Source organism: Macaca fascicularis, chromosome 6 (assembly GCF_037993035.2).
Source record: "Macaca fascicularis isolate 582-1 chromosome 6, T2T-MFA8v1.1".
NCBI lineage: Eukaryota > Metazoa > Chordata > Mammalia > Primates > Cercopithecidae > Macaca > Macaca fascicularis.
This window is the reverse complement of record NC_088380.1, coordinates 179,955,900-179,983,245: the sequence shown is the minus strand read 5'-3', so window position 1 is coordinate 179,983,245 and position 27,346 is coordinate 179,955,900. Positions and strand designations below refer to the sequence as shown.

At 42.0% G+C, this 27,346-nt stretch overlaps 2 protein-coding genes across 7 annotated transcripts in view; both read right to left on the bottom strand.

Annotated features, from left to right (window-relative positions):
- BNIP1 (BCL2 interacting protein 1) overlaps nt 1-15,353 on the bottom strand; it is a 33,664-nt gene extending 18,311 nt beyond the window's left edge. For all 4 annotated transcript variants that reach the window (XM_073994734.1, XM_073994733.1, XM_005558540.4 and 1 more), the window contains exons 1-4: nt 15,258-15,353; nt 12,902-12,994; nt 5,655-5,746; nt 609-710 (exon numbers count right to left, since the gene is read on the bottom strand). In XM_073994734.1, the coding sequence (XP_073850835.1) occupies nt 609-710; nt 5,655-5,746; nt 12,902-12,994; nt 15,258-15,341 (371 nt within the window). In that variant the 5' untranslated portion in view covers nt 15,342-15,353. The remainder of the gene's footprint in view (nt 1-608; nt 711-5,654; nt 5,747-12,901; nt 12,995-15,257) is intronic.
- A 4,705-nt stretch (nt 15,354-20,058) lies between these two features.
- The window catches only part of CREBRF (CREB3 regulatory factor), an 85,825-nt gene continuing 78,537 nt past the window's right edge, over nt 20,059-27,346 (bottom strand). For 2 of the 3 annotated variants that reach the window (XM_015451392.3, XM_065547051.1), the window contains exon 9: nt 24,904-25,698. In XM_015451392.3, coding sequence (XP_015306878.2) covers nt 25,583-25,698 — 116 coding nt within the window. In that variant the 3' untranslated portion in view covers nt 24,904-25,582. Of the gene's footprint in view, nt 25,699-27,346 lie in introns of all 3 variants that reach the window. The other variant, XM_045394514.2, reaches the window with a different exon arrangement.

Sequence of the window (27,346 nt, the reverse complement as noted above, 5' to 3'; positions counted from 1 at the left end):
TTTGTTTGGTACAATTTTGACTTTGTAAGAAATGTAGAAGAAGTAAAAATGAGGGCGGGAATATACCAAAATGTTCATGAGTAATAAGATTCGATATTTTTGGCTGGGCACGGTGGCTCATGCCTGTAATCTTAGCACTTTGGGAGGCTGAGGTGGGTGGATCACCTGAGGTCAGGAGTTCAAGACCAGCCGGGCCAACATGGTGAAACCTCGTCTCTACTAAAAATACAAAAAATTAGCTGGGTGCAGTCGCGCGCAACTGTAATCCCAGCTACTCGGGAGGCTGAGGCAGGAGAATCGCTTGAACCCGGGAGGCAGAGGTTGCAGTGAGCCAAGATGGCGCCACTGCACTCCAGCCTGGGCTATAAGAGTGAGACTTCATCTCAGGGAAAAAAAAAAAAAAAAAATTGATATTTTAATTTTGTAATTCATACTTTACCAATTTACTACAAAAAAGTATGCATTTCTTTCAAACTTAAAAAAAATTACTTATATAATCAAATTAAACACCAAGCTGAAAACAAGAGGGGGTTTCCTACAGTGGGTTGTACACCTTGCCAATTGTTATCTATTATTATCAGAGCCCAGAAAAATAAAAGAATAGGTACCTTTGCCTTAAGAGATCTCCTCCCTGAAGAAGTTCTGCTTTCTCTAGATTGTCGATTGCAATTTTGCAGGTGAGATTAGCTTTCCTCCATGAGGTCTGATTGCTGGAATTGGAAGGTTCATGTGTGAGTGTGTCCACTCCACCAGGCCATAAGTCAGTTCAATTCACAGCACTTCCCACCAACAAAGGCCACCAGGGGGAAGGCCACCATGGGGGAAGGCCACCAGGCACGGCCTTCAGAGCCCATCCCAACTCCTGCCACTTCCTCCCCCTGGTCCCCCAGCAACTGTTCTTGCTCAGGTCCTGATACCCCTTGACCAGACCCTGAAGACCATCATGGGGAGGTTCTGTAGCTGTCCCTCTACCCCTGTCAGCCCAAGGGGCTGTGAACACGGCACTCCTCTGTGCACAGCTCCACAATGGCTGGACTCAGGGAGACATCCAAACTTCCCATCTGGGCAATGGCTGGACTCAGGGAGACATCCAAACTTCCCATCTGGGCACACAGGCTCTTCTTCTGTCCTGTTGCTTCTAAGGCTGTACTGCTATGGCCTGTGCATTAGTTGGTGCCATCCCTTGAGAACCATGACTTACTCATCTCCAGTATCTTGAACAACCATTTCTGGCCCTTCAGCTGCTGAGTTAATATAGTTTGTAGGAAATGAAAAATGGTGGCCAGGCACAGTGGTTCAAGCCTGTAATCACAGCACTTTGGGAGGCCAAGGTAGGTGGATTGCTTGAGCCCAGGAGTTCGAGACCAGCCTGGGCAACATGGAGAAATCCCATCTCTACCAAAAATACAAAAAAATTAGCCAGGCATGGTGGTGGTGCATGCCTGTAGTCCCAGTTACCCAGGAGGCAGAGGAGGGAAGATCACCTGAACCTGGGAAGTGGAGGTTGCAGTGAGCCATGATGGTACCACTATACTCTAGCCTGGGTGACAGAGTAAGACCTTGTCTCAAGAAAAAAAAAACAAAACAAAAACACAAGAAGCCAATCTTTCAAAATATTTCTTCAAGGTTTGTTGTTCTTTCCGTACTACAGACCAATCATGAATGACAGAAACATGATGGATTAGCAGAGCCCTGACTGACACAGCTGATCTACATTCGTCACTTGTGCTAACTTGTGGGTGATAATGGAAAGTTGGTGAACAGCTTCCTGGAGTTAGAAATATGACAGTTGACTGGGCGCAGTGGCTGACGCCTGTAATCCCACTTTGAGAGGCCAAGGCAGGTGGCTCACTTGAGGTCAGGAGTTCAAGACCAGCCTGGCCAACATGGTAAAACCCTGTCTCTACTACAAATACAAAAATTAGCTGGACATGATGGCAAGTGCCTATAATCCCAGTTACTCGGGAGGCTGAGGCAGGAGAACCACTTGAACCTGGGAGGCAGAGGTTGCAGTGAGCCAAGATCGTGCCACTGTACTCCAACCTGGGCAATGACAGTGAGACTCCATCTCAAAAAAAAAAAAAAGAAATGTGACAATTGTTGATAGACTATGAAAAAGCTAACTGAGTCTAAGAATCAAACTCATACTTCAGAACTCTTATGTAGCCAGCTCAAACCAATCGTGCTAATCTTTGGAAATACTCAAAACTCAAAACACAGAGTACATGAACTGACAGGGTGGTTTTCTAATAGCACCTCTATGCTGAAGGTCTTTTTTTTTTTTGAGACAGAGTCTCGCTCTGTCGCCCAGGCTGGAGTGCAGTGGCGCCATCTCGGCTCACTGCAAGCTCCGCCTCCCGGGTTCACGTCATTCTCCTGCCTCAGCCTCCCGAGTAGCTGGGACTACAGGCGCCCACAACCGTGCCCGGCTAATTTTTTGTATTTTTAGTAGAGACGGGGTTTCACCGTGGTCTCGATCTCCTGACCTTGTGATCCGCCCGCCTCAGCCTCCCAAAGTGCTGGGATTACAGGCGTGAACCACCGCGCCCGGCCTGCTGAAGGTCTTAATGAGCACCTCCTCCGCCGTTTCACACCTGCCACTTTAAAGAATCCATTACATTTGAAACGGTTTGCAAGGGGGTTCTGCAGGGCCCTGGGATCCAGAGATGAAGGAAGGGTCTGTACCTCTCCTCTACCACCGCACATTCATTTGGGAAAAAGACAAGCAAACAGATACTCACTGTATGGTGTGACAAGCATGATGACCCAAGCAAGCACAACTACTGTTTCAACTGCCAAAGTTTTTTCTTTTTTTTTTCTTGTTTTTTTTTTTTTTTTTTTTTGAGACAGGGTCAGCCGGGCACAGTGGCTCACACCTGTAATCCCAGCACTTTGGGAGACCGAGGCGGGCGGATCACAAGGTCAAGAGATCAAGACCATGCTGGCTAACACGGTGAAACCCCGTCTCTACTAAAAATACAACAAAATAGCCGGGTGTGGTGGTGATCCCCTGTAGTCCCAGGTACTCACGAGGCTGAGGCAGGAGAATGGCGTGAACCCGGGAGGCGGAGCTTGCAGTGAGCTGAAACTGCGCCACTGCACTCCGACCTGGGCGACAGAGCAAGACTCTGTCTCAAAAAAAAAAAGAAAAGAGACAGGGTCTCGTTCTGTCTCCTAGGGCTAGAGTGCAGCAGAATGATCACGGCTCACTGTAGCCTTGACCTCCCAAGCCCATTGCCCTCCTGCCTTGGCCTCCCAAGTAGTTGAGACTATAGGCACACATCACCATGCCCCCAGCTAATTTTTTTTTTAATAGATGGGGTCTTGCTTTGTTGCCCAGGATGGTCTTAAACTCCTGGGCTCAAGCAGTCCTCCTGCCTCAGCCCCCAAAGTGCTGGGATTATAGGTGTGAGCTACTGCACCCAGCCCCAAAGTATAGATTGACAGCTTTCTCTGTTCTGGCCTGTAATGCCACATCATGGATGGCCATTCCCAGCTTTAAAACCCATGCTAAGCTGAGCATGTCTGGCATAACTTACTATACTTAATACAAGGGCTCCTCTGTACTCAGTGTTTATAATCTGAGTAGGCTTGGTGGCTCAGGAAAGCAAAAGCCATCATAACATAAAGTAATCGTGAAACAGCCAAGCCCTGGATCACTGCCCACCACTCATACAGCCCTCCCTCTGCTTACACTGGCCTCCCCGTGCCTGTGTTTTTGCCAATCGGTGTCCTCCTGACAGCTGACTATTACATACACAGCTGCTTTCAGGGAAGATGATGCTGGCAAATTGCTCAAATCAGACGCAAAGCCACAAATACAGATCTGGCAGAGGCAGACCAGTGAACAAGAGACAAAGAGAAAACCCATATGAATGACGACTTAGCAGGGGTTTCAAAAGAGAATGATCTAGCCAGGCACAGTGCAGTGTGCCTGTAGTCCCAACTACTTGGGAAGCTGAGGTGAGAGGATCGCTTGAGCCTAGGAGTTCAAGGCTGCAGTCAGCTACGACTGCACTCCAGACTGCGCAACAGAGCGGGACCTCATTTCTAAAATTTAATTTTTTAAAAATAAATTTTTTTTTTTTTTAAGATGGTGCCTCACTCTGTCACCCAGGCTGGAGTGCAGCGATCTCAGCTCACTGCAACCTCTGCCTCCCGGGTTCAAGCGATTCTCCTGCCTCAGCCTCCTGAGTAGCTGGAATTACAGGTGCCCACCACCACGTCTAGCTAATTTTTGTTTTTGTTTTTGTTTTTGTTTTTGTTTTGAGACGGAGTCTCGCTCTGTCGCCCAGGCTGGAGTGCAGTGGCCGGATCTCAGCTCACTGCAAGCTCTGCCTCCCGGGTTTACGCCATTCTCCTGGCTCAGCCTCCCGAGTAGCTGGGACTACAGGCGCCCGCCACCTCGCCCAGCTAGTTTTTTGTATTTTTTAGTAGAGACGGGGTTTCACCGTGTTAGCCAGGATGGTCTCGATCTCCTGACCTCGTGATTCGCCCGTCTCGGCCTCCCAAAGTGCTGGGATTACAGGCTTGAGCCACCGCGCCCGGCCTTTTGTATTTTTAATAGAGACATCGTTTCACCATGTTGGTCAAGCTGGTCTTGAACTCCTGACCTCGTGATCTGCCCACCTCTGCCTCCCAAAGTGCTGGGATTCCAGGCATGAGCCACCACACCCGGCCAAAAATAAATTTTTAAAAAAGAGAGAGAATGATTTGAATACCTCAAAGATAATTGGAAAAACCCTCTTTATGATTGCTACAAAAGTCAAATGTGAAGGGAAAGATATTGTTTCATGTTGTCTGACAATTTCATCAGAAAAGTTAAACCTCTCCCAATTCAATAACAAGAAATGGCATATCACTATAATTATATAATCAAGGATTAGCACACACCTGCAATTACAACCGCAAAGTTGGTTTTATCTTTTGATCTCAATTTTGTTTAATTTACGATTTTTGTTGCTTTTTTTTTTTTTTTTTAGATAGCATCCCACTCAAAACCTTCTAAATTGTGGTCCACCTTAAGCAGGTTTTCTTTCTGTAGATTTTTTTCTGATACCAATTATCCTTAGATAAAAAAATGACCCTGTATTACAAAAGCAATCATATTTTTTGGTTAAAATACACAATACAGTATAATGTTAAATATGCTTTTGTGAACTATGCACAGCTCCACCTGCTCAGATAGGCCCTATTTATCCCTTCCCCACTCGCCCCCACTTGAGAATTACTGATTGGGAGAGAACATTCCACCCGTGTGCAACTGACGCAATCAGCCGGGTGCGGTGGCTCACACCTGTAATCCCAGCACTTCGGGAGGCTGAGGTGGGTGAATCACATGAAGCCAGTGTTACAGACCAGCCTGGCCAACATAGCGAAACTCTGTCTCTACTAAAAATACAAAAATTAGCCAGGGGTGATGGCGGGTGCCTGTAATCTCAGCTACTCAGGAGGCTGAGGCAGAAGACTTGCTTGAACTCGGGAGGCACAGGGCGGAGTGAGCCAAGATCAGACCACTGCACTCCAGCCTGGGTCATGGAGCGCGACACTGTCCCTCAAAAAAAAACACCAGTAAGTCAGGCAAATACACGTGCAAGGCTCACAGGGAACAAGTGAGCCAGCAGAGGCCGCTGGCGGGGGGAGGCCCTGCCTACCTGAGCATCTGCTTTTTGTGATTCTCCACTTCCTGTAGTAGAAGTTGTTTCTCTGACTCTTTGTCTTGCTCTTTAGCCAGCTGCTCCAGGTCCTTTGAGGAAAAATAACTCCATGTTAAAATGATTTCAAAAGTCAACATGAAAACAGAGGAACATTTCTATTTCTGCCAAGGGCACACAATAGCACTTGAAGCACCCTTTAAAAACAGAACACCTCAGAATGCTAGGTAACATATAACACACATCCTTTTAAATCCATAGCGAAGTCTGCAAGAAAGTAAGGAAAACCCCTATGGCCCAAAAGTGAGAAGGGAACAACAGCTGGAACAGTCAGCCTGGGAGTATGCACGGCTACCCTGGCGTCAGAGCTGCTGCTCCTGTCACCAAGGGCAGGCCCGAAACGAAAAGAAAAACAATGACGAAATATAAGCACACTGATCCCACACTTAGATACCATTAAAATATCAAACTGCTGTTCATTTCCAGATACTCGCAATTTCTGTGCCTATTTCATTAAAGACGAGTAATAGGCAGTTTGAGCACTTGAAGGTTTGAAAGCTCATGTAGGGACAGAAAAATGAAGCCTTGGGCCATCTGAGGCTGAGGTTGGGAAGATGAACCGAGATCACCACAAATCCAAAACCCATGAAAGGTTACAGACACAGGAAAATAGTCTAGAAAAATGTGCATCTACCAGCACAGAGTGAAAACATGGATGCCTGCCTTTTTTTTGCTATGACTTCCAAATAGAGGGGTTAAAAAAAAATCTCCCCTGAGAATTTATAACCAACCAGGGAGCTGCTCCTCCCACTGATCTAGGGTTCAATTTATCTTCCCTGAGTGGTTCATGAAACTCCATGAAGAGAAATTAACATAAAAAGTGTTCTCGGTTGGGCATGATGGCTCACGCCTGTAATCCCAGCAATTTGGGAGGCTAAGGTGGGCAGATCATGAGGCCAGGAGATCGAGACCATCCTGGCTAACATGGTGGAATCCCATCTCAACTAAAAAAACAAAAAACTAGCCGGGCGTGGTGGTGGGCACCTGTAGTCCCAGCTACTGGGGAGGCTGAGGCAGGAGAATGGCGTGAATCCCAGAGGCGGAGCTTGCAGTGAGTCAAGACTGCGCCACTGCACTCTAGCCTGGGCAACAGATAGAGACTCCATCTCAAAAAAAAAAAAAAAAAAAGTGTTCTCAGACTTGTGATCATCCCAGGAGACCTGGCGGGAAGCTAATGCAAAAACCTCTGTAGAGACTTGGCCTCGACCCAGCCGCACAAAGTCCCTCAGATGAGGTCTGCTGAAGATGAGTGCTCACAGTCCAAAATAACCAAACGCCGAGGAAATAAACTACCATAAGTGAGGGTCAGCAGACATACCCAGAAGTATTAAACCCCAAGAACTTCAGATAAGAGAACCATCAGAGGGACTATAATTAAAGATAGCATTACACCATTCACATTTTTTGGTTTACAAATTAAAACAGGTTCTAGCTTCAATCATGCTATTGATCTGAAATATCAATGTATTTGCTCAATTATACTAATTTACTTATTTACGTATCAATTTGCACATGCTGGTTTGGAACAAGTTTGTGTATCCACCATTTCAATAGCTCAGAGATGACTTTCAATTTATGCCCCCAAATATTGCTGAGGTAGAGAATAAAAGAAATAATCAACTGTGAATTGGAAAAGTTTTGCAAATGTCATCAATTATTTTCATAATTATTTGTTTAAAATCTGTATTTCCTATTGGAATGTAAATTATACAGGCCGGGTGTGGTGGCTCATGCCTATAACCCCAGCACTTTGGGAGGCGGAGGCGGGTGGATCAGGAGGTCAGGAGATTGAGACCATTCCAGCTAACACAGTGAAACCCCGTCTCCACTAAAAATACAAAAAGAAATTAGCCAGGCGTCGTGGCAGGCACCTATAGTCCCAGCTACTCGGGAGGCTAAGGCAGGAGAATGGCGTGAACCCGGGAGGCGGAGATTGCAGTGAGCCTAGATCATGCCACTGCACTCCAGCCTGGGCAACAGAACGAGACTCCATCTCAAAAAAAAAAAAAAAAAAGAATGTAAATTTTATGAATAAGCAGAGCTGTATCTCGCATTATTCACTACATATATTCCTTGTGCCCATCTCAAAAAAAAAAAAAGAATGTAAATTTTATGAATAAGCAGAGCTGTATCTCACATTATTCACTACATATATTCCTTGTGCCCAGCACATACTGGGCACTGAGTCATTGAATGGAAGAACGAATGCATGGGAAAAAGGGAGAGATTAAAAAGGGGGAGAAATGTACAATTTACTCATGAAAGATTGCCTGGAAGTTCTGTCAAAGAGAACCAGTGATAGTTCGGGAGAAAGGAATGGCGGGGTCGAGTAGCTCTCAAATTCCAGTTTGAGAGCTCTATGTACAAAGACAAACACACAGATACTTACACACAGTCAATGCCCAAGATTTACCATGTGCCGAACACACGATTTTGAGGATATGAGGCCAGTTCTCTAGTATCACACAATCTTGTTTGAAACACACAAAAAAGACATTCAAATAAAAGCTAAAAATGGCAAACAAACAGGAATCTTGTATTTATTTCCAGGTATAAAAAGAGTATGTAAATACTTAAGAAATGCAGACTGAAACTGGGATGGGGTTATTCATTTACCGGCCATGTGCTTATTAGGTCCCTACTAGGTGCCATCATAAATATGTAAATGTAAACGTATTCCTGAGGTCATTTTAATTAGTGAAGGAAATAAACACTGGGTGAGCACCCAGATATTTAAAAAGAACATAAAAATACTCATACTGAAGGTAACAGGTATAGTTGGAGAGTTGAAGTCATGCTGAGTTGAAGAAAAGTCTGTCAAGGAATAAGTTAGCTTAAAAAAAAAGTGGAAGCAGTTCAAATGAATGCCCTTTGATAGAGAACTGGCTAAAAAAAAAAAAAAAAAAAAAAAAAAAAAAAGACAGCTATTTAGAAAAGAATGAGAGGCCAAGAACGGTGACTCACGCCTGTAATCCCAGCACTTTGGGAGCCCACGGTGGGCAATTGCTCAAGTCCAGGAGTCCAAGTCCAGCCTGAGCAACATGGCAAAACCCTATCTCTATAAAAAATACACAAATTAGCTGGTGGAGGGAGGTGGCGAGCGGCTGCAGTCCCAGCTATTTGGGGGACTGAGGCAGGAGGAAAATCACTTGAGCCTGGAAAGTCAAGGCTGTGGTGAGCTGAGATTGTACCACTGCACTCTGGACTGGGTGACAGCCCAAGACCCTGTCTCAAAAAAAAAAAAAAGAAAACGAAAAAGAAAAATGAGGACAGTCTCTAATTACTGAAATGGAAAGATTTCCAATATACGTATAATATACATATAATAAAATTATACTTAATGGCCAGGCGCGGTGGCTCACGCCTGTAATCCCAGCACTTTGGGAGGCTGAGGCAGGCGGATCACAAGGTCAGGAGATTGAGACCAGCCTGGCTAACACAGTGAAACCCCGTCTCTACTAAAAATCTGAAAAATTAGCCAAGCGTGGTGGCATGCACCTGTAATCCCAGTTACTCAGGAGGCTGAGGCAGGAGAATGACATGAATCCGGGAGGCGGAGCTTGCAGTGACCCGAGATCGCGCCACTGCACTCTAGCCTGGGCGACAGAGTGAGACTCCAACTCAAAAAAAAAAAAAAGAAAAGAAAAGAAATTTAAAAAAAGAAATTTGTCTTTTTAAATATTTGGGTAGAGAAACTTGAGTGATATATAAGTAACAAAAGTGACTACCTGTTTGGAAGAGGGGAACAGAAAACAAAACTTGGGCATAACTGAGACTTTTCACTGAATGTTGATATATACAAATACAGACACATATATAAAACATGTAAAAGGAACATCCTTTCAAAAATAAAAAATTAAGATGATTAAATCAGTACTGAAGATGGAGGCAGGAAGAGGTCAGCTAGGTATGGTGACGCTGCTGAAATTCTATAATTAACTCCAATAGCAAAAATTGCACATTTTCAAAATTGCTCTTGAAAATCTCTTAGGTAGGCAAAACACAGGACACAGACATCCTGTTTCTCAGAGGTCCAATTGGCCAGCTTTTCTACCAGCTTTAGAACAGACTGTCTACCTCTGTTAAGCAAAAACAGAGTTGCTGGTGGGCTTTGGGGGCCATGTTATATGAAAAGCACAATTTTTTTTTTTTTTTTTTTTTTTTTTTTTTGAGACAGTGTCTTGCTCTGTCACCGAGGCTGGAGTGCAGTGGCACAATCTCGGCTCAGTGCAACCTCCAGCTCCCAGGTTCAAGCAATTCTCATGCCTCAGCCACCCAAACAACTGGGATTACAGGCACGGGTCACCATGCCCAGCTAATTTTTGTATTTTTAGCAGATACGGAGGTTCACCATGTTGACTAGGTTGGTCTTGAACTCCTGGCCTCAAGTGATCCACTTGCCTTGGTCTCCCAAAGTGCTGGGATTACAGGAGTGAGCCACTGTGCTGGCCAAAAAAGCACAAGTCTTTAGACCTGATATAGTCTGAATATTTGTCCCTGCCCAAATCTCATGCTGAATGGTAATCCCCAGTGTTGGAGGTAGGGCCTGGTGGGAGGTGTCTGGATCATGGGGATGGATCCCTCATGAATGGCATAAGCCATCCTCTTAATGATAAGTGAGCTCTCACTCAATCTCTCTCTCTCTTGCTCCTGCTTTTGTCATGTGACATGCCTGCTCCCTCTTTGCCTTCTGCCATGACCGGAAGCTTCTTGAAGCCTCCCCAGAAGCAGATACTGCTATGCTTCCCATACAGCCCACAGAACCATAAGCCAGCTTAACTCATTTTTTAAAATAAATTACCAGCCTCAGGTATTTCTTTATAGCAATGCAAGAAAGGCCCAATACAAAACCCCAATACCACAAGACCAGGTGCCACAAGACCTATCCAGGGATGGTGATATGGTTTGGCTGTGTCCCCACCCAAATCTCATCTTGAATTGTAACTCTCACAATTCCCACATGTCATGGGAGGAACCTGGTGGGAGGTGACTGACTTATAGACGTGGGTCTTTCCTGCACTATTCTCATGATAGTGAATGAGTCTCATGAGATCTGATGGTTTTAAAAACAGGAGTTTCCCTGCACAAGCTCTCTCTTTGCCTGCCGCCATCCATGTAAGACGTGACTTGCTCCTCTTTGCCTTCTGCCATGATCGTGAGGCCTCCCGAGCCATGTCAGAAGTCCACTAAACTTCTTTTTCTTCCCAGTCTCAGGTATGTCTTTATCAGCAGCATGAAAACAGACTAATACAGATGGGCAGATCCATGATACCCACCTCACCCTCACTGAAGGCACAGCAGTGGAAACATCTCCACTATTCAAACTGCTACTTCTAAGAGACCTCCAGAAGTCTAGAGGAGCAAGCAAGTTTCCACACTCAGAGTACCTCCTGACTCTCCTGGATCCCATTAGGGCAGAGTAAGTGCTAGTTCTCTGCCAACCCAACATTAGGTCCTGTGGCTGTGGTGAGAACAATCCCAGGAGAAAACTCAGGAAACTCAGGGATAAAAATGGAGAACCTAAGACATCAGACTGAAATTACTAGAAAACCCTCAGGAAATAAAGAAGGAAGAAGAAACCAAGAAACCAGAAAAACCATCAGAACAGTAATCAACCCTTGGAGTGACCAGGAGATCCAGAGTTTCTTAAAAGAATGCAATTATCTCAAATTTAAAGAACTGAGGAAGAAGAATCATGAACAATATAAAGCAACTGCCTAGTGTTTCAAGTAGAGGGGCATGAAGAGGAGCTGGCAGGAATGTCTCCAGATAATGACAAGTTTGCAGGACTTTTACTGGACTACTCATGAGGCCAACTAGAGGCCAAGGAGCCAACCTTGTTCCTGTCCTCATGGAGAGGGCCTACACAGGATTCCAGGATACAGATGGACAACATCTTTTTAGGTGTACAGACGCAGTCATCCTTCCAACTCCTGAGTTCCAGCTCTAGGCCTGTGCCATCCCTGTTTACTTTGAGGGGCTGCTGTGGGCCCCTCTACCTATGAGCTGCATGCAGGATCCTTGGATGCCCAGATGGGAGCCTTGAAACATGAGCCCTCCATAGTCAGCTCTATACCTGTTTCCTGGCTTTTTCTCAGCAGCCCCTAGACCCACAAAACAGTGGTCTTTGTCGTCTGATTCTGATCTAGATCCTGAACTTGGAAACAATTAGAACCCAAATCCCAATTCTGTCTGAAGGCAACACAATAGTCTGGGCTTATGCCTGTAATCCCAGCACTTTCAGAGGCTGAGGCAGGAGGATTGCTTGAGCCCAGGAGCTTAAGACCAGCCCAAGCAACATAGTGAGACTCCATCTCTATTTAAAAAAAAAAAAAAAAAAATTGGTCTTTTTTTGAGACAGAGTCTTGCTCTGTCACCCAGGCTAGAGTGCAGTGGCATGATCTCAGCTCACTTCAACCTCTGCCTCCTGGGTTCAAGTGATTCTCCTGCGTCAGCCTCCCAAGTAGCTGGGATTACAGGCATGTGCCACCATGCCCAGCTAATTTTTGCATTTTTAGTAGAGATGGGGTTTTGCCATGTTGGCCAGGCTGTTCTCAAACTACTGGCCTCATTTTCATTTTCAAAAATGAAAGCAACAGAATAACATGATCTATACAGTGGTGCACAACCCTTTGCCCAGCCCAGTGTAATAAGAATAAAACATGAAATAAATAAAACAAACAAACGAAACTGCTACTTGTCACCCTCTAGTGTTTTCTGAGACAGCACATATACCACAGTTGAATTCAGGCATATTGAATGTGTACATGATGTGACTGGTGACTACTGAAATAAGGAAGATGCTGAGCAAAGTAACAGCATTTAAAAAAAAAAAAAAAAAAAAACCCAGGAGTGTGATGGATTGAGGTAGTGAACAAATGAATAGGGTAGAAAGAAGGTAGAGAAGAGAAAGTATTTGAAGTGGCCTCAGGGTTTCAAAAATTCCAAGGATAATGGTGTTCCTGCCATCCACTTGTTGACACAGCTGGCAGTGTTCTGCACGCAAAAGTTTCTCGTTTTTACCTGGACAGCAGGTTAGTACAGAGTCACCCTCACTGTCTTAAGTGTTTACTGCTCCCATCAGCTGGTGTTTGAAGAACCCAGACGGCTCTCAAGCAGAGGATACACCCAGGACTGAGCCCCCTTCATTGATAGATACTCAGCATCTCAGTTCTGAGAATACCCACCTGTATTCTGTGACGCAACTGTTGAAATTTCTCTTTTACTTTAGTGTTCAGTTCAGTAAGAGCACTTAAGGGTCCTGAACAATCACGGATATCCTAGGAGACATTGAACAGATGAAAGGCCTTTCTTAAGGCAATGAAATGAAATGACACCATCCATACAGTGAGAGAGTTGGTTTAGACCAACTAATATTAATGTACTGATACTGACTATAATTCATCCTGATCTTTGCTGTTTACCTCTGCAACACAAGCAAAAACATTATCATTGGCATTTTTCTCATTCCTCTTTAGATTAATGTTGAATTAATATAAAAGCCTAGAAAGAAACACAACTGCTTTGACCTAATTTTTAGTGCCTAAATTTTAACAAAACATTACCTGGCCAGTATGAAAAAGCTTAAAACAGCTTATATGCCCAACAAGAATGGACATGCGAAAGTTATACTATAACTTTAGAACCTTAGATCCTTTCAACTTGTAAGATGAGGATGTTTAAAGATCTGGCCTCATATGATGAGATTAACTTTTTCAGTGTGATTTTACAAACCGTCAGTGATAAGTTAGAGTGTTTATATAAACATGTTTAAGGGCAGATTTAGAATCTGTTGCTGGACATTCAGAATTACTGGTGCCAGTTTTCAGAGCAGGCTCTGGAGACAGACCATGTGGATTCGAATCCTGGCTGTGGCAACTTATTAGCTGTGTAAAGTTACCTGGAAAGTTATTTAAATTATCTGTGTCTCAGTTTCCTCATCACAACCCTACTTACCTCAGAGAACATCATAGATTATGTGTGTATGTAAAGCACTTAGCAGAGCTGCTGGAACACAGTAAGGGTGCACTACATCCAGCTATAATCAATCTTTCTCATCAGCAATCACAAGAACCCAAATGTTAGAAAGAGTACAGAAGGGTGCCTAAGCAATTTAGATTATGTGAAAATGTGATTTCATTTGTATGAAACCTAAGTTTATTTTTCTATAACTGGCCCAGAAGTTTTGTAATGTATACATCAGAGAAGTGAAGTTCGAGAAGTTTTAAATATCTGCATCAAATTTCACTTTTTCTCTGGTTATTAATTTAATCACACTTCTTTGCACCATATTTGTTTATTCTGCATCTAATTTGGTTTATTCTGCATCTGGTTTATCTGGGGAGCCCTACTTTCCTGCACTTTTTGCCACCCCTCGTTACAAACTCTGAGTCTACATCTAATGTTTAGTGACTTTGTTGAAAATGATTTGCTTTAAAAACCAAGGTTTAGGCCGGGCGCAGTGGTTCACACCTGTAATCCCAGCACTTTGGGAGGCCGAGGCGGGCAAATCACGAAGTCAGGAGATCAAGACCATCCTGGCTAACACGGCGAAACCCCGTCTCTACTAAACAAAATACAAAAATGAGCTGGGCGTGGTGGCGGGCCCCTGTAGTCCCAGCTACTCGGGAGGCTGAGGCAGGAGAATGCCATGAAGCCGGGAGGCAGAGCTTGCAGTGAGTAGATCGCGCCACTGCGCTCCAGCCTGAGCGACAGAGCGAGACTCCGTCTCAAAAACAAACAAAAACAAAAAACAAAACAAAACAAAACAAAAAAACAAGGTTTAAAACTCTTGGTTTCTTTTTGCTAAACTCATGGAACCGTGTCTACATTCCTAATTCTTGTCTACGTCAACTCGTTTATTTTACCTCTACCCTTAAATGGCTTAAGGCGAAAACACCTCATTTCCTCTCTGTTCAAACGGGGTAACACTCTAAGGTGTTATTCCTAGGTTGACTTTCCCAGTCCAGGTCCCAGTTTTGCCATTGACCCAGGCCTGCCTTCTAACCTAGGCCTTGGCGCCGTACTCGATTTCCTCAAGCATAAAATCACAACTACGGTCCAGGTTACATTCGTTTCACCTGGTGCCTCCCGAGCCAGGTGCCCTTGGATGCCAGGGGAGCTGGCCAGCAGGGAGCGGGGCTAGCTGCCTACCGGGCGCTACCAGAGAATGGGGAAGCAGCGTCAGAGGGCGGGGCCAAGCAGGGTGGCAGGTAGGTTGTGAGGAGGTCAGGGGCGGGGCGACGACCAGGACTGCAAGTGGAAGTGGCAAAGCCGAGCCTCGAAGCAGTAGCTGGGTCAGGGGCGGAGAACAGTTGGGTGCTCTGGAGATGGGCGATCCGGCGGCACCCGGAAAAAGGATCAAGGCCAGCAGTCACGGGGATACAACCAAATGGGGACCAGGGCGGGTAGCCGGTCATGGGGCGGAGCCGGTGGCCTGGGAAACCAAGTGGGGAAAGTTCGGGAGTGACACTACCGAGCTCACAGACCAGCAGAGCTTGGGTTAGGGCTGCTGGAGCCTGGCAGGGGTCCCGGGATCAGTACCTGAATAAGCGCCTTCACCTCCAGGTCAAATTTGACAATCTCTTGGTTACAGATCCGGACGTGGACATCTTGGGGAGCCGCCATGTTGGGGACGCCGGTTACGGGCGGCGGCAGGGCCCAAGTTCAAACGCGTTTTCGCACCGCCTTCTCGCCCTCCCCGCCCAGTCTCGGGGCAGCGCCCCCTAGAGACCGGCGAAAATGGCAAGCTTGGGTCCCTGCCGCAGAGTTGGGACTTTCCCTGACACGTGTAGGGAAATCAGCCTCTCCTCTTGGTATGGCCTTAATACCATGGAGAGGAAGAGAAGAGGGAATATCAATAATGCTTCACAGTGGTCTCTTTCCATCTTCCTTCTGTCAGGCATTCTAATAACTATATATTTTTTGCATAGAAAAAAAGACTGGAAGAAAAGTATCAATTGAGATGTCTCTGGAAAGTACAAGTGACACTTTTTTGTTTCTTCAAACTTTCTTATATTTTTAATATTTTCTACAGTGAGTATAAATTGTGGAGTAAAAGAGAAAATGATAAATGTTATGTATTTTTTAAAGTATGGAGTTCAGTAGAGTCAGTAGAGTACTTCCTATCACTCCAACACATGATCTGAGGGATCTTTGTAAAACACGAAATTGATCAAGTCGCCTCCCTGTATGCAGCCCTTCTATGGCTTCTGGTGGTTCCCTTTTGTATACAACTGGATTTATTAAATCTACCTTGCTGGGGTAGTTTTGATGGATTTACGTAGTTTTGATGGATTTACGTAGTTTTGATGGAAATGTCAGAGGAAACCCTCAACAAATGGTGGCTCTTTTATTTTTGTTAGTAAATAATCCAAGTTTCTTAGCTGGTCCTCAAGGTCATCAGCCACCCCACCCTGCACCCTTCCTGGATTGCTCAAGCTCTTTCTGGATGTGTAGCCTTAGAATGTGGTGTTCCCTCTCCCTGGAAAGCTTTTCCCCGACTCGACCCCACTCCATCTGCTTTTGTTCAGGTCACTTCAGCAAGAATAGATTGTGAGGACCTAAATGCTTAGGACCTGAATGTTCATCTCTCTTAATCCTCACAACCACCCTTGAAATTGCACTACACTAGTATCACACTTCAGGAGATGAGCTGAAAGTAGATTAAAATAACCACCAATCAACCCTGTCGCAAGATTACCTATCTTGAAAGTGGCACAGCCTCTACTGAAAGCCATCTTTTCCCCAAAAAATCAATATGGCTCCCACCTGTTGTAAGCAGGGCTCTGTGCTTGTCTGTGTTCCTACAGGCCTCTACACACCCTCTCGTAAGGTATTCATCACCCCACTGCACCTAATAGAGAGGCAGTGTATCCCAGGCTTGGCATCTGCCTGGGCTCAAATCCTGTCCACAGCACTGCATGCCTGTGCTTCAGTCTCCTCAGAGGCTAACTGGTGATAATCAATAGCACCTACTTCACAGATTGGATAATTAAATGAGATAATACATGAAAAGCACCAAGCACAGTGTGCTAATGTGGCATATGGTAAGATCTCAGTGCCCGTTAGCTGCTGTTATTCTACTACTAGCCAACATTTTGGGAGCACTTCCTATGTGCCAGGAACTTTGTACTAAGTGCTTCATGTGTGTCTCGCTTAAGTCTCACAACTCTGTGAGATAAAAACGGGGCAGAGAGGAATAATGACTTGCCCACAGCAAATGGAGTTGCTAGGTCAAAGGATATATGCATTTAAAAATTCTGACGTATTACCAAATTGCTCTTCCTAGGGATTATGTCAATCCAAACTCCCTCCAGCAACATGGCATAAATGCCCGTTTCCCGTGGCCTCGTCAACATGATAGGTTAACAAACATTGGAAGTTTTGCCGATCTGATTAGGTGAAAAGGGCTTCTTTAGTTTGCACTTATCTGACCATGAAGGAGGCTGAGAAACTCTACCTATGCTTCAGAGCTATTTGTATTTATTCTGTTGTCTGCTCCTTGTTCTATTGGGTTGTTGGTTTTTTTCATATCCGTTCCCAGGAACTCTATATATTAGGAGGATTAGTCCTTAGAGATGAGTTTCAAAGCTTTTCTATTTTCATTTTTTTTTTAAGACATCTACAGCCTTAAAAAGTCTATAGAATTTTGATTTGGCTTATGGTGTTTTGGTATTAAACATTTTGTTAATCTTGTTTTACACTGAATTTATCAATCTTCATTTATGATTCCTGGATTCAGGGTCCAAGTTGGAAAAGCCTTCTCCACTTACAGGGATTTAAAGGAATTGCCCACATTTCCTTGTAGTGTTTTTATGGGTGGTTTTTTGTGACTTTTTTTTTTTTACACTTAGATCTTTATCTATTTTGAAATATATGTTGGCTTATGGTGTGAGATATACACCCAATTTTACTTTTTCGGGAGGTTACTCAGTTATTCCAATACTATTTAATGAAGAGTCTACCTTTTTCTCACTGGTTCTGGATGCCACATTTGCCATACTAAATTGTCGTGTATATTTGAGTCTACTTTTAGACCTTCTATTCTGCTTGACTGGCCTATTCATGCATCAAAATGAGTTTTAACTACTATGGTTTTATAATGACTTTTAATATCTGCTAGGATTAAATACCTCTTTCCCTTGTCCCCCGCATCACTGCCCCCTCACCCCCACTGCCTACCAGCATCTTCCAGCGATTTTATCCCTGCGTAAACTTTTTTATAACCTCTTGGTATGTTTTCTTAGGATGACATTACACTTTTTAGCAACATTTTATTTTTAATTTAACTTAGCACTGTTAGTTTTATGTCACTGCTCCTGTTTAAGAACTTGGTGTATCTTTCAATTTATTTCAGTTTCCTTCTGTGTCCTTCACAGTACTTTCAAAGTTTTCTTTATCCTAGGCCTTGTATACATTTTCTATTATTAGTTATTAAGTTATTAAGTTATTCTATAAAGTTTATTCCTGGTAATATTTTAAGGTTAAAACGTTGTAAAGAAACTGAGGTTTACTTTCTTCAGGTCACTCCAGTGTTTTGGATACTCACATAGAAGCTCCCTATTTAGGACAGCAGAGAAGCCCCAAAGCCAGCAGCAGTTGGCAGACTTGCGCATATGCCCTTAGGATCCTTTCACATCATGCTTCTTGTTGGATATTCAACGTATGCAATCAACAGTCCCCAGTTGCATCTCTATGCTGCAGTTAAGGAAAAAAACATAAGCTCCCTTTTTTCTCTACCCTCCAATATACTTCCTTCCAATAAGGAGACCCAATCCTAAACCTTAAGCTAGAGGCCATCTTCGAGGAACAGATATGCAGTCTGGTGATCATTACACCCAATTACTGATTCCTCTCAACTCTGTTTTGCTTCCCCTATCACCTTTACCCACTGATCCTGAGACTAGCTTTTGTTTATCTGCTAGGTTTTGGCTTTCTTTTTGGTTTTCAGATTCTAAGGCCTTTATCCCCCGCTACAGAGACGTCCTTCCAAATACTGGCTGCGACTTGGCCTAATAGATGAATAGATCCCAAATAGATGAATACGAATTATTTCTGTAGTGGAGCAAGCCAACTGAGTTTGGAGTTCTGTAATCATATAAGGTAGGTCTGGGGCTCGTCTCCTCACCTGTGTCTAGTCTCTTTTGTAAAATGTACATGACCACCAGCCTCACTGGGTCCTTGAGAGTAGCAGCTGAGTTTGCTGTAACAAAAAAGCACCTAGTGGAGTCCTTAAGGAATGCCACTCCCTCCCCTAGGGCTAACACCTTCTTCCTGCTCTGAACCTTTTAGCTGGGATATTATAGTATTTCCCAGCCATTTTTTTTTTCTTCAAATTCTCCACTGTACTGTGGCTAAACAGCTCACCAACTGAATGACCCATCTAACTGGATGCTATCCACAGGTTTAGTTTCCTAAGGACTATACTGATCTGGCTCACCCAGCCCTTTAACAGTCTCAAGACCTTGACAGAGGCTCCTGTGAGCAGTGGTCTTGAGAAGTCAGTCCTGATGCAGAACCAGTCCATGGGAGGTCATGTCCCTCCCCTTTGTTTCTTGATGGCCCCAGTGTCACTCACATGAAACAAAGAGGGTTTCCTCAAGGGTCCAGGATACTAAGAACACAAGTCTATCAATTCTCTAATATATGCCACTAGATGTGGTACCTGTGTCCTTGAAAACACCTCGGCAACGATAATGTACCTGGAGCCCTTTGCATGTCTGTAACAGCTCCTGTGTTGTTCAGCAATCCTGTTCACATGCTGGCTGTGAGTTCCTGGAGTTCTCTTTCATCTCTCTATTGCCCAGTACCTAGCACAGGTCCTGGCAGAGTAAGTGCTCAACAAATATTTGCTGGCTGACTTTCAGCCACATACTCTGATGGTAGCCTTTACTTAGGTCTCTGGACTTAAGGCTCTATGTGTATGCCCAGCTTAGCTTGGAGACTTACTTAGAATGATTAAACACACAAACACATACAAATGTTTAAATCAGGAGAGACCCAAAGTATTTTATTTCCCATGGAGAACACTTGCCCAAAGATTCAAAGAGGAGAAATAAGAATATCCTCTAAACTGTGAAGAATGCAAATGCCTGTATCAACAAATAATTCTATGTAATAGCTAAATATCAGTAAAATATTGAAAAATCAACCTATCGTGTCAAAAAAAATGTTAGCTCTTTGATTATCACCACGAGAGGAGCAGCAGACCAGCAGTTCTCCACTCTCTGTGATTTGGAATTTCTTTGGAATAGGTTATCTTGAGGAGTGGATGGTTACCTAGGTAAGCAAGATACAAGTACAGAAAGGAAGGGTGAAAATACGAGGCAAACAATTCAGAACCTTTTCTTTTCATCTTTTTTTATTTTAAATTACAAAGGATGTTGCATACACTGATGAATCTGTATCTGACTAGAAGTGCTCAGGGGTTGGAAGGTGACAGAAAACAAAGGCAAAATTCGCATTGCCTTTCCTTCTGAAATGAAAAACTGCACAACTATTAACCAACATTTAATAGAATAATTTTTAAACAGCTCATGCGTCAACAAGATAAAGTTCTTTCTAGACAAGAGACAAGACTGAATCCAATAAAAAGTGTCATAGCTCCAGTTGGGAGAGAGAAAAAAAAAAACAAAACTACAGAATATTTATGATAGCATTACAAACAGGATCCTACGCAACTATGCAAAAGAGGTTGCCACATTGTATGAACAAATGCTTTGAATTCTTGCCCTTCCACTCTTCTCTTGTGACTTCTGTGCTGTCAGCCCTAGTATTGTTGTCAACCACAATACTAAGCTGTAGGACAAACCCTAGGGAAAGAAGGTAAAAAAGCAGGCAGTGGAATACAGTGTCATAAAAATGTGGTGGAAAGGCAGATACAGTACACACATATACGTTTCTGTTATTTGGTTCTGAAAAAAACAGGGCGAAGAGCAAGACACAGTAATCAGTCCTGCTCCTATCCACCCAGAATTTAATTAACTACACCATTGTGTTTACATTGTTATGAAAGAGGCAAACCGAACCTAGTTCACCCAAACTTGGCACATTGAAATACCCAACTTTGATGTTCTTCACTAGTCACCAAGTCTTCAATTCCAAAATACTGTTTGGAAGCAGTTTTAAGGTTGTAACCCCTCACTACTACCTCCAAAACTCTCTTATCTAAACAAAAATGGCAATTTGACCTAGCTCAGTTCCTAGGTGTAATTTCTACAATTTCAGTCAGTTTATTAAGCATGAGGACTATGCTTCAACACATAATCCCATTTGCCTATGGAAGTGTATAACTTTCAGTAGTACATTTTCATCATCTTTCCCCAACATGCTTATTCCTTAAAACGAAACAACCATTCCTACAGTTGACATTCATTGTTACATCCCAATGTGTTTGAAGTATTAAAAAAACATGGAGTCGTCTTCTCATAATGCCCTTATTAAGATTACAAAGATTACAAAAGAATCCACAAGTATTACGGCACTGTGTGAGACTTATTTGTCATGATCCAAGGGAAGAACAAGACTGCAAGTTCTGTGCAAAGTTGTGGAAATGGCCTCAGTTCCATGGGAAATGGTATTCCACAACAGACTTCACTAGAAGGATAATTGAAACCTTTTACTTTAACACTGAAAGCATAATTCAATGCATTCTCAAAATTCAAGTTTCAAGATATGGAGAGATGCTAACATTCTGTTACATAATTAACTAGAAAATACTTGAACAGAATTTTAGGAAACTATATAAAGGGAACGTAAGTTTTTGTTAATTCTTGCTGAAGGCAACTTGAATTCATTTATTAGAATATTAACTAAATCTTAGCAGCTAAATTTTTTAAACGTATGCAATAAAGAAAAGCACATCCATTCTTGACATTTTGGTGAATAAACTAACAGCTTTATTAATGAAGGCAAACATCAGATCATTGTATGAATATTATATATATATATAAAAAGAAATCCAAACTAACAGCATTGTATTTCAAAAGTACTGTACTTCTGTTTCTTTTAAAGAGACTTGTCATCTGTTTTTATAAAACAAAATGGGTACTCTTCTCCTAAAAAATCCTGGAAAAATGAAATAGTCAATTTCAAGCTGATGAACTGAACACACCTTTCTTTAAATGCAGACTATTGCTAGGAAGCAAATAAAGTCAAGCATCAGAAAGAAGATGTATGAGAAATGCATGAAAGTCAGAGAAAAGGGATGTAGTGAAATTACTGCTAATCTTTCCCCCTCATATTCAAAGACCATCCAAAACTGGTCTTTCATACAAATATAAAATAACTATAAAGAGAGGGAATTTGAAACCATACCCATCTGAAATCCTTCATGATGCTTTTGTAATAGTTCTGATTCTCTTACCAAAAAGGTCAAAGTTAAAGATGTAGGAAGTGGAAGGGAATGAAGACGGTTAGTTTTAAATGTACAAGTAAGGCACAATATAAAGCCACATCATAATCTGTCATGAAGGATATAGGAAAGGACAAGAATCATACATGGTACAGTAGAACAAGCAATTATATTGACTGGAAAAGTGTGGCACCCAATTCAAAACTCAGACAAGATCTTAACAAGAGCGACTGGACAGCATGCTTTCATATGGAGACAAACTCTATAAAGAATCCAGTGTATCTGAAACTAGGAAAAAAGGTTTTTGTTGGGTTTTTTTTTTAAATCATAGTAGTACTAGAGTCAAAGTTTATAATTGCTTTGGAACAATGGGTTTACTTGAGGTGAATTCACAATGCCTTCACTTAAAGTAAGATTCTGGACTTCATTATGAGCTATCTGTATACCATGTATGAACACAGAAAACCTTTAGAGAACTCTTCTCTAATGATCTTCACCCAAAAATACATGCCACAATTTTCAAAAACAGAACATGTACAATTGTTGGGGTTTTTACATTACCCTTATAAGATTGGTTTGTGTGATACACTAAACGTATATATTTTAATGACAATAGAGGAAGCAGATTATTACTGGCATTAAAGTACAACCATTTCTAGACGGTTTTAAATGCCACAGAGTCCCCTGGTTAAAATGTAAAGCTGCACAGCTTGCCTATGTCATCTTTATGATAAAGTTAAAACAGCAAGAGGATTTAACTTTCACTCTACATTTTACTGCCAGGTTTTTATATAGATCAAGTATCGCTGCAGCATTCTGACCAGCCCAGATTTAGCAGCAAATGGCAGGAATCATATAAAATGCAATTTTTTAACAAAGTGCTTTTCTAAGATATACATACATATATAAATAGGTACAAAATAAAGTGTCAACATTAAAAAGCTCAACTATTTAAAAGCTTTTAACTATTTAACTTAAGTAGTACATATAAAACACTGAAACTCAAGGATATGGAATCTACTAAACAGATTCAAAGTCTTTTTTTTTGAAATGCAAGACCAAAAAATCAAATTCTGGTTTGCAGACCGGAAAAAAGTATCAAAAACCAGAATTCTAACAGAGCAGCTAGAAAGGGGCAATTCTATAAACCTTATCAGCTGAATATCATGAGGTGATTTTCACCTGATTGCAAAACTGCCATAGTTTGAAACACTTTTCAATTTACCAGACACATTCTGTCAAGACTTCATATACTTCCAACTTGCAAGCCTGTGCTTTGCTTCTCTCACCTAAAAAGGAAAAGCTTTAAACAATGAACTTACATTCTATTAAACCATTAGACTTGAGCTTATCATCTGTTTAGCGTGAATGTCCTAACCAGGTACATTTCCACCAAACACACAGAAAAATCTTGTGCATCACAGTTCAGCTAAGGTGGTAAGACAATCCTTACAATTCTTCTTGGGTTTCTTTTTTAAGATGTCACAGATGCAGGTAAGCAACATTGTTCATTTGTTACTGGGTGTTCTAGATCAAACCTTCACAAGCTATAGCTTCATATGCTATAGTTTACAAATAGGGTATAAGAAGTAAAAGAAAAGAACAAATTATACTTTGACACTTTATAGTCAAAGTATAATTTAAAAAGAAATCCTACAGTGGGTAATGGAGAAATAGATAATTTTACCAGCAGCTGTGCCTGAAATTTTTGGTATTTTTTTCCTTGCTAAATATGCTTTTTTTCTTTTTTTAGTTTTTAAGCCACCAGTTTTCAGAGTTCAAAACACAAGATTTGAGAATAAAACAGTTAAGAGAGACAGGATGGAAAAATCTGTGGGGGAAGGTTTATAATGCTGCCTTGACATAAGAAATTTCTCATCAAGAGGTAAAGCTTGAACACAGTTAAAACACTGACTAATGAAGCTGTTTTATATGAGCAAAAAAGAGCACCTAAAAACTAAATGTGTTAATGTTTCTCAATTCTAGAAACTATAGAAGAATAAGTCACATGTTAAGTTTGAAGAAGCTAGTTTGAAAATACCTGTACAAAAATATAAAAATCTATAAATTGTTTTTGTTTTAAGCCTGTGTTGATCTTTGAAAATATTACATGCACAATAATACATCAATTGGAAAAGTGGCAACTAAAGAATCAGATATTTTTAGCTTTTTTCTTTCTTTACATATATATATATACATAATACAATAAAAATAATCTATTTTGTTGTCTGGTGGAAGTATACTACAATAAGCTAAATAAACATTTTAATTTTCAAAGTCAAAAACGATTTTACCAATAGCTTACTAAAATGAAATATATTAAAATTTCCTACAGTAAGTGCAGAAATAAAAGACATCTAAATGGCCACCAACTTATCTACTATGGAAGCGAACTAGAGGAACAGCAAAATAATATTTGTATGTATGGATGCTCCTTCTGTAGATAATTGGACCCAAACAGAAATAAAATTCACAGTTCAGTAAGATCCCTAACCCTGACCTTTTTTTTTCTTTTTTTTCTCCTTTTTTTCATACATTCATACAGTATCATGTAAGCTGTGCAAAACTTTACTTAGACTGGCAGTTTGCCATATCAGTTGCATTTGTCTTTGGTACAAAAAATAAAACAATCGCAATAATGTGCAAGTATTTGTCTTCTTCCGGTCAAGTACCGAAATATGAGTTTTCTAGAGCCATCTTTTTTTTGTTTTTTTTTGTTTTGTTTTTTATACAATACACAGACTCTGTGGCATATATCTACATTTCAACATAGTCCTATATACATTCAAAAAATCTGAAAAAGAGTTGGAACAAAAAAACATTTAAACCCCATAATTTTTCCATCTATATATCTTGTTTTTTTCTCATTAGGGTTTTCATCATACAAAATATTACCAGTTTTATAGTTTCCCCAAAATACAAGGCACAAAGAATATGCTTTTTTTTTTCTTACTTGCACAGACATTTGTGTGTATATATATATATATATATTTATATATATCATCTTGAGCTCTGACAATGAACATCTAATATGGCCCACAGGCACAAGTGCTGGGTGTGCCATATACAAGTGAGATTAATGGTTGTGGAAAATTAGAACAAAAAGCAATAATTCTAAAAACAATTTAAACCGACCGTTTAAAAAAATGCTTCCTCAATTTTTTGTGTGTGTGGTTCAGAGCATAAATCTGCCACAATACTTGGCATTTTACTATTTCACTCCTCCAAAATGTTTTGATTTAACAGATTTTTGTAATCTGTACCTAAACATTTACTTAAACTATGATTTTCAATTCTGATGCCAGTAGCAGTTTTAATCATGTTTTATGCTCTGAAAATGCAATAATCAAGTATTTTGGATCATGCTTCACTTATGCTACTTAGTTCTTAAAACAATGTAACCTAATTGTAAATGTTTACATAATGCTAACTGACATGCAAAACAGAATGAAAATTTACAATTGATAACGTGACAAAACGCAGACATTTCTGACCAGTGGTCCAATGAGGCTGATTAAACCTTTGATGTTGGTATCCTTAATCCTACAAGGCCTCCAGTGGGATTCCCTTCTGCAGTCTTCTCTAACACTTGGTTAACAAATTCTGAGGTTTGCCCAGCAACTGGTAGACCTGAAAAAAAGAATAAAAGGCACATGTAGACACAGAAATGGAAGGCCATGAAGGGAAGGGAAGGAGCTGGTAACATCTGAGGATCAGGTGTGGCCCTCAGCTTGATACTGGTCCCAAATGAATTCCCTGGCACTTGTTATTGCAGCTCAGAAAACAATGCTACCCTTCATATTACTGTCAAACCAGGAATAGCCATGGAAAATCGTAAACCAACATTTAAAGTGAGGTAGATGACAAGTGTAACAGTCCAAATAACAGTCCAAACCCAAACCCAAAGCCTGCCAACAGGCACTGCTTCCCATGTCCTGGTTTTCCCTGTTCTCTCAGCCAGTCTCTTCCAATTACTCTAAACTCACCAAGTTCCATGGGTGGGCTTCACCCATGAAACTGAAAATATAGACCTGAAAGATGTTTTGGGTCATTTTTATAATTACTGGATACAGTTTAAGTTTCCTTTACTTCATTTAAAAAAAGTGAATGAATGAATAAGAAATGTTGGAAGAGAAGAGGGAGAAAGGTGGGAGCAGCATAAGTATGTAGATTTTCTCATCTTCCTCATCTTCCATAGTAAGACCAAAAGGTAAAATCAGTAAATCAAATAACAGAGGTTTAAGTACATTTTTTAAAGTATTAAGAAAAATAAAAAGGATGGAAACAGAAATATATTTGTCAGCCAGGCACGGTGGCTCATGCCTGTAATCCCAGCACTTTGAAAGGTTGAGGCAGGCGGATCACCTGAGGTCGGGAGTTCGAGACCAGCCTGACCAACATGGAGAAACCCCATCTCTACTGAAAACACAAAATTAGCCAGGCATGGTGGCACATGCCTATAATCCCAGCTACTCGGGAGGCTGAGGCAGGAGAACTGCTTGAACCCGGGGGGTGGAGGTTGTGGTGAGCCAAGATCGTGCCACTGCACTCTAGCCTGGGCAACAAGAGTGAAACTCTGTCTCAAAAAAAAAAAAAAAGAAAGAAAAGAAATGTATTTGTCGGCCGGGCGCGGTGGCTCACACCTGTAATACCAGCACTTTGGGAGGCCGAGGCAGGCAGATCACCTGAGATCAGGAGTTTGAGACCAGCCTGGCCAACATGGTGAAACCCCGTCTCCATTAAAAATACAAAAATTAGGCCGGGCGCGGAGGCTCATGCCTGTAATCCCAGCACTTTGGGAGGCCGAGGCAGGTGGATCACGAGGTCAGGAGATTGAGACCATCCTGGCTAACATGGTGAAACCCCATCTCTACTAAAAATATAAAAAAAAAAAAAAAATTAGCTGGGCATGGTGGCGGGCACCTGTAGTCCCACCTACTTGGAAGGCTGAGGCAGAAGAATGGCATGAACCTAGGAGGCAGAGCTTGCAGCGAACTGAGATCGCGCCACTCCACTCCAGCCTGGGCAACTAAGCAAGACTCCGTCTCAGAAAAAAAAAAAAAAAATTGCCGCACGTGGTAGCACATGCTACTCGGAAGGCTGAGGCGTAAGAATCACTTGAACCCAGGAGGCAGAGGTTGCAGTAAGTCAAGATAGTGCCACTGTACTCCAGCCTGGGTGATAGAAAGAGACTGTCTCAAAAAGAAAAGAAAAAAAACTCCAACCCATTTAAACTGGTCTAGAGGCAAATTCTGGGAATAGAGCTGTATAGCTGTTG